The 6,514-nt window shown below is 65.1% G+C and overlaps 2 protein-coding genes across 7 annotated transcripts in view; one reads left to right on the forward strand and one right to left on the reverse strand.

The window, feature by feature from the left end:
- The window catches only part of GPS1 (G protein pathway suppressor 1), a 3,622-nt gene extending 1,858 nt beyond the window's left edge, over positions 1-1,764 (forward strand). Inside the window, exons 4-12 of the mRNA XM_004709216.4 lie at positions 6-57; positions 151-211; positions 416-501; positions 602-696; positions 784-889; positions 970-1,050; positions 1,149-1,286; positions 1,355-1,489; positions 1,577-1,764. Coding sequence (XP_004709273.1) covers positions 6-57; positions 151-211; positions 416-501; positions 602-696; positions 784-889; positions 970-1,050; positions 1,149-1,286; positions 1,355-1,489; positions 1,577-1,651 — 829 coding nt within the window. The 3' untranslated portion in view covers positions 1,652-1,764. The remainder of the gene's footprint in view (positions 1-5; positions 58-150; positions 212-415; positions 502-601; positions 697-783; positions 890-969; positions 1,051-1,148; positions 1,287-1,354; positions 1,490-1,576) is intronic.
- An 81-nt stretch (positions 1,765-1,845) lies between these two features.
- Positions 1,846-6,467, reverse strand: DUS1L (dihydrouridine synthase 1 like). Of its 6 annotated transcripts, none has more exons than XM_045299544.1 (14): positions 6,173-6,467; positions 5,466-5,712; positions 5,247-5,355; positions 4,704-4,754; positions 4,205-4,317; positions 4,007-4,089; positions 3,760-3,863; positions 3,518-3,662; positions 3,338-3,431; positions 3,181-3,266; positions 2,683-2,837; positions 2,444-2,481; positions 2,255-2,330; positions 1,846-2,158 (listed from the first exon to the last, which is right to left on the reverse strand). In XM_045299544.1, the coding sequence occupies exons 2-14, from the start codon at positions 5,700-5,702 to the stop codon at positions 2,019-2,021; spliced, it is 1,431 nt and encodes a 476-aa protein (XP_045155479.1). In that variant the 5' UTR covers positions 5,703-5,712; positions 6,173-6,467; the 3' UTR covers positions 1,846-2,018. The 6 variants fall into 6 exon arrangements, with proteins under 6 accessions (XP_045155479.1, XP_045155476.1, XP_045155478.1 ...); XM_045299541.1 differs by having other exon boundaries at positions 3,342-3,438; positions 6,173-6,466; XM_045299543.1 differs by having other exon boundaries at positions 3,342-3,438; positions 6,133-6,466.
- Between the last annotated feature and the right edge of the window lie 47 nt (positions 6,468-6,514).

Raw genomic sequence — 6,514 nt, forward strand, 5'->3', positions numbered from 1 at the left:
TGGTCTCACGTGCTGAGCTACGTCAGCAAGGCTGAGTCCACCCCCGAGATTGCGGAGGTAAGGAGCGCCCGCCCACCCGTCCAGGTGTGTGGAGGGGGTGGGGACGCAGAGTGAGGACACCTCACTCACGTGTGTGACCTTCCTCTGCAGCAGCGGGGGGAGAGGGACAGCCAGACCCAGGCCATCCTGACCAAGCTCAAGTGTGCTGCAGGTAAGGGGCTAGCTGGTGGTCCTTGCAAGGTGCAGGGTCACCCTGCCCACACGTCCCTCAGATCCCTCGGTCACATGGTGGCGCTATTTCTCGTGATCACTCCTGTCACCAAGGTTGAGGCAAGGCTGCGTGTGTGTGGTGTGTAAGTGTGTGTGTCTTTGACTCAGTGGCCTCCCTACGGCTCTGCCTGCCCTCTGCCCCCAGGCCTGGCTGAGCTGGCTGCCCGCAAGTACAAGCAGGCTGCCAAGTGCTTCCTGCTGGCCTCCTTCGACCACTGCGACTTCCCTGAGGTAAGGAGCTGGGGGTGGGCCCTGGAGGCTGAGCTGGCTGTCTACCCAGCCCAGCTGGACCGGGGCCTCATCCCTGCTGGCCCCACCTTCTCGCCCTCAGCTGCTGTCTCCCAGCAACGTGGCCGTCTATGGGGGCCTGTGTGCCCTGGCCACCTTTGACCGCCAGGAGCTGCAGCGCAACGTCATTGCTAGCAGGTCAGGGAGGCCTCTGGGGTCTGCTCTGGGAAGGGGGCAGGTGGGGGGCCACTGCAGGGGGCTGCACTGAGGACTCTGGCCCTGCAGCTCCTTCAAGCTGTTCCTGGAGCTGGAGCCCCAGGTCCGCGACATCATCTTCAAGTTCTACGAGTCCAAGTACGCCTCGTGCCTCAAGATGCTGGACGAGATGAAGGTGAGGGGCCGGCTGGGGGAGGAGTGGTTTGCCCCCAGGGGTACTGGCAGCAGGCACCCCTGACCAGCCTTGCACCCCAGGACAACCTGCTATTGGACATGTACCTGGCCCCCCACGTCAGGACCCTCTACACTCAGATTCGGAACCGAGCCCTCATCCAGGTAGGTGCAGGGGGCGGGGCGGGGCGGGGCCAGCAACCGGTGTGGGTGGGTGGGCCGTGGTGCACATGGGCCACAGTTTTTTGTCCCCCTCCCCGCAGTATTTCAGCCCCTATGTGTCTGCTGACATGCGCAAGATGGCCACTGCCTTCAACACCACAGTGGCCGCGCTGGAGGACGAGCTGACCCAGCTGATCCTGGAGGGACTCATCAATGCCAGGATCGACTCTCATAGCAAGGTGTGCCCTGGCTCTGGGGGAAGGGGGGCCCCCTGGGCCCCGTCCTGCTGAGCCCTGTGCTCCTGCAGATCCTGCATGCGCGGGATGTGGACCAGCGCAGCACCACCTTCGAGAAGTCCCTGCTGATGGGCAAGGAGTTCCAGCGCCGCGCCAAGGCCATGATCCTGCGCGCGGCTGTGCTGCGCAACCAGATCCACGTCAAGGTGGGCGGGGCCGGTGCAAGGGCGGGGCCGGTGCAGGGGCGGGGCCAGACACTGAGCCCGGCCCGCACCCCTCCTACCTGCCCGCAGTCACCGCCACGCGAAGGGAGCCAGGGGGAGCTGACACCAGCCAACAGCCAGTCCCGGATGACCTCCAATATGTGAAGCCGCCCGCTGGACCCTGCGCCTGGTGCTGCGCTGGTCCCCACCTCTCTTGCAGCTGCGGGGTGACTCTATTGTTGCATTTCAGCCCATTAAAGAGCCCGCTAGAGACGTGACCTGACTCAGCCCCTAACTGCTGCCCTCGGGTGGGGCTGGTCTCAGAGGGGCAGCAGCAGGAACATGCTCCGCTTCTGCAGTTGTGTGGCACTGGCAGTCTTTATTATTCACGTCCAGCACACTCAGGCGGGGCTGCCCACCAATGTCCCCAGGCCCCACTGGAAGGGGCATCCGGTCAGCTTGTCTCGTTCAATAGCAGGAGATCCCTGAGTAAAGGCGTGTGCTTGGGGCTGTGTCCTGGCACCAGCCGGTCTCAGGCCACACCACTGCCCACAACTTCAGGGCAGCTGCCTGGTTCCTCAGGCCCGGACGGGGGCGGCTCCTGCAGCTGGGGCCTGTCACCCTTCCAGGCCAGGGACTTCTCCAATTTGGTCTTGAACAGCAGCCCATGACCTTGGGGGTGGGGGGAGATGGATGCATGCCTGGCTCTGTCCCAGGAGCCTAGCACCAGCCAAGGGGGTGGTGGCTCGGCTCGCAGGGCACCCTCACCTGGGCAGTCCGCCAGTGCTTTGAAGGCGCTCTTCTTGCAGCAGCCCCGGCACAGGCTGAACACGCACCGGTTTCCCTGGGCACAGAGAGACCTCAAGTCCGTGATTCCCAGCGCAGGAGGGGCGGGGGCAGCCCAGAGGGCGTCTGCCTTCAGGAGCGAGGTGATGGATCAGGCCAGGGACCGCTCACCTTGGGGTTTCCACACTGATCACATGTGGCGTACTTGGCTGCGGGAAGAAGAGGGCTTTGGTGGAGCCAGACCTCCCCCCGACTGTTCTGGGTACCCTCCCGACAGGGATCACGATTTACAGCCCCGATGGCCCAGGAAGGTCATGGGGCTGCCACAGGGTCCCAGGTGCCACGTGACCAAGCTGGGGCAAGCAGCCCCACGGGGTTGACCTAGCCCACCCCCTTCCCTGGACACCTACGCTTGAGGGAGGGGTCGAAGGTCTTGTGAGGGTTCCTCAACTTCTTCTTCTGCTGCTTCTTGGACAGCAGCTCCGGGCGGCCCCCTGCCTCCTCCTCCTCTTCCAGGGCCCTTTTGCTGCGTGCCCCGCTGGGCTCCCTGCTTCCCTCCCTGGGCCTGGAGGGAGGGACTAGGGCTGCCGGCAAGGCGCTTGGACCCAGTCAGGTCTTGGGTGGGGCTGGAGGGTCCCCCGCAGAAGCTGAAGGCCAGGCCTCCAGCGAGAGAGCAAGGGCCCAAGGAAGCTCGGGGCCACCCTCCTGCTCCCAAGAACCAAGCCACCCCATCGGAGAGCCTACGCCGTGTCCCCAGAAGTCAGGCCGGCAACTTTCTGCAGGTCCCAGATGCCGGGGCCAGAGTCCTGGGCCTAGAACTCAGGGTGGGCAGCAGAGGGCCCAGCCCCTTCACCCTTCCTGCCACATCTCCTGAGAGGCCTGGTCCTAGCAGCTGGAGGAGGGCTCACCCTGACCGGACGTAGGGCTGGCAGACCCAGTGGAAGAGAGGCAGGCCGTCCACGGGCTTCTCCCCCTCCTGCTTGGCCATGTCCTCCTGTGAGGACCAAGAGGCCCCCTGTCAGTCATAGCCTTAGGAGCACTGCCACACCCCACCCCACCCAGTACCTGCCTGGCACCGCAGCCTAAGTGCCCGGCTGACCGCAGCGGCATCCTCCAGGGTCTTCGCCTTGGCCAGCTCCTCTCGGAACTGCTGGTGCACCTGCAGCCTGGGGCAGACTCACGTCGGGTCCCTCATCCACAGTCCGCCCTCCCTTCTTTCCAGGGTCTCAGTGGGGTGGCACTCACGTGTGGTGCCACAGCTTGAAGAGGTGGGCGCGGACGTAGGAGAGGGGGCAGGGGTGCTGATGCACCAGCTCCAGGTACTCCTCGGCCAGCTCCCATACGGCAGGGCTGCGGCCCTCGAACAGCGCAGGGTTGTGCAGGTTGCCCTCTATGGGGGTGAGGCACAGATGACTCCGTCACCCCCACCCACCTGTGCTCATGACTCCCATCATCCCTCACCTGCACCCCCACCTGGGCTCGCTCACCTGCGCTCATGACGCCCTGGGCCCCTGTGTCCTGCAGGCAGCGCTGCACGTCCCCCAAGCACTGGATGTTCCCGTTGGCAAACACGGGGATGCTCACAGCCTTCCTGTGGGCCAGCAGCTCAGGGCCCCTGCCTGCCCGCAGCACCCAACCCGCCTCCCCGCGAGACTCACCACACAGATGTGCTACTGGGAGGTTCAGGGCCCCTCCCCACTCGGCAGGCCCTCTGGACATTGTCCCCAGACTCACCGCACCGCCCGGATATGGTCCCAGGAGGCAGGACCCGGCAAGGGTCCCTTCTGCTCTTTGGTGCGCCCATGCACTGTCAGTAGCTGGCACGGGATGTGGGGCCAGGTAAGTGCCTCTGTGTCAGTGCCCCTTCCCCAGGTGGCAGGATCCCCACCACCAAGGCAGGGACCCCAGGCGGGCAGCCAGCCCCAGGCCCACCTGGCAGCCGGCTTTCTCCAGCATCTGGGCGTAGCGCACGGTCTTGTCAATGTCTGGGAAGACGCGGATTTTGCAGGTAATGGGAACCGCCAACTTCTCGTGGGCCAGCAGGACTGCAGGCAGGGAGAGGCACCTCTGAAAGGCGGTGGGCAGGGGCAGGGCTTCTAGTAGGGCCAACCTTTCTTATTGCTTGGCCAGGCCTGGACCGGCAGGGGGCAGCCAGCCTCCTCTGGGGGCAGCTAGGGTTCAGGCTCTGTCCCAGGGCGGGAGAGAACCAGGGGAGCTGGGGGGCACTGTCTGCTGGCACTCACTGCCCAGTTCCGGGGGGACAGCTGACAAGGCTCAGACCTCTTCCATGGCCCTGCTCCCCTGGGAGGAGAGGCTTGCCAGGGGGTCCCGGCCAGTGCAACCGTATCCCACAGAAGACCCCCCCACCCAGGCTGCCCTGTCCCCCATCACCCAGGCAGCCCAAGGCCTGAGGCTGCACTCAGTCACTCACTCATTCTCTCAAGCAAGTCCCACTCCTCCTGCAAGAAGGCGCCGTAGTGGCCTGTGGAGGACATGCCATGCTAGCCAGGTGCCAGGTGGCCGGCAGAGGTCACCAGCCCAGTGGCCCTCCTGGAGCCCCCTCCCCCTGCTTGCTCCATCCCGGTGGTCAGGCGAGTGAGCTCTCTGGGCCCACAGGAGGTATGGTGCACCAGGCTGCAGGGGAGGGCTGCTTCTCCTGTGCCACCCAGCTGGGTCCCCTTGGGAGGGTCAGGTGCACGCTGGGTCAAAGGATCAGAGGCATTCGCAGCACTAGGGACAAGGGTGGGGTGAGGGCCCTAATCACACTGAGAACGATGTGTGCCCCAGGACACCCCCTGGGTGGGGGTACCCTATTCGCTTGACCCTGACACAGCAGGAAGCCACCTGCCTGTCCCCCCTCCCCTGGGGGCCAGTGCCGATCCCAAAGGCACCTCTGACTGCCCTGATGCTAAGCTATGCCATGGCGACAGGCCGCTTGCTGAGGCACCCCGCTCCCGGCCAGGCCTGTGCTCACCCCTCTTGGCAATCATCTGAGGGCAGCCCAAGTTGAGGTCGATGGCGTCGCAGTAGTCCTGAGCCAGGAGAGCAGCCCGCACAAACACCTCGGGGTCGTTGGCACAGAACTAGCGAAGATGGGCAAGCAGCACTCGACCTGAGTGCCCAGGGGCAGAGCCACTCCCCCACACGAAGGCTCCAGGTGCAGGCCCTCCCCCACCGCAGCCACGGGGCCCACCTGCACGATGAGAGGCCTGTCCTCGGGGCACACCTCGCAGTAGAGGTTCTCCTCCCGGTAGTTGGCATCTCGCACGAAGACCTGGGCATGCAGCATAGGAGTGTAGCAGAGCTGTGCTCCGTGGCGACGGCTCAGCAGCCTCCAGGCCAGCTCACTCTGGTCCACCATGGGGGCCACCACGTGGCGGGCCCCCCGCAGGGTGCGGCTCCAGAACTCGAAGCCCTGTAGCTTGGGCATCGTCTCTACCCTGCACAAGGAGAGTTGTCAGGGGCTCAGCCATACCCTCACCCCTGGGCACCAGGTTCAGACAGCTTTCTGTAAAGCCTCCCAAGGCCTGCTGCTGGAGGAAGCGGGACACAGCTATGTCACTGGCCCCTGGGCCGGAGCCCCTCACGTGTGAACAGTCCAACATGACTGGCAGCCTGAAGTCTGAGCTGAAGAAATAGCAGGTGCAGTGGTCTGGCTGGGGTTTGGCCGGGAGCCGGGACCCTCAGTGGAGACCATCCAGGAGTCTGTGGCTCAGCTTGCAAGACTGCCATGCGGATGGCACTAGTATGGCCGTGCCCCACCCCCTTGCGCCCTGGCACTCGCTGGACATCAGGAGGTTACACATGGACGTCTGAGGTCATTTCCCAGGCCACCAATGCTCTGAGGCTGTGGTCCTGACCTCCTCCCTGGAAGGCGGTTCGCGGACAGGTGAGGCTGACCTTTCCCTGTGCAGCCAGGCAGCCGGCCGCGCCCTTTCCCCGCAGGACAGTCAGATGGTGCCCGAGGTCTGCTCACAACGGGCGGCCCCCATGAAGCAGCCCAGGTGCCAGGTGCGCTCCCGAGCGACCTTTGGGGACATAAAGCAGGGTTGCCTGTGTGCTTAGTGGCCCAGCAAGGTGCAACGCTCCTCGTCTGGCGTTTTGTGGAGCAATGAAAAGCGTTCACCGAAGTCCCCGCGCCCAGCGCATACACCCCCGTTTCCCTCCGACCGTCCCGGCCAGCCTTCGCCTCGGGGTCCAAGCGCGGAACCCTCCGGCCGCTGGCGCCCCACGGCCCGGAGC

The sequence above is a fragment of the Echinops telfairi genome, unplaced genomic scaffold, assembly GCF_000313985.2.
Source record: "Echinops telfairi isolate 266 unplaced genomic scaffold, ASM31398v2 ScPeMD7_7458;HRSCAF=8496, whole genome shotgun sequence".
NCBI lineage: Eukaryota > Metazoa > Chordata > Mammalia > Afrosoricida > Tenrecidae > Echinops > Echinops telfairi.

What these genes read in the sequence shown, in the direction of transcription:
- DUS1L (XM_045299541.1), bottom strand. Translation starts at nt 5,702, where the DNA reads ATGCCCAAGCTACAGGGCTTCGAGTTCTGGAGCCGCACCCTGCGGGGG. An exon ending in CCAGGGCGTCATGAGCGCAG is followed by an intron (nt 3,663 to 3,759) that starts GTGAGCGAGCCC and finishes TCACCCCCATAG; the next exon opens with AGGGCAACCTGCACAACCCT. An exon ending in ATCAGTGTGGAAACCCCAAG is followed by an intron (nt 2,331 to 2,443) that starts GTGAGCGGTCCC and finishes CTCTGTGCCCAG; the next exon opens with GGAAACCGGTGCGTGTTCAG.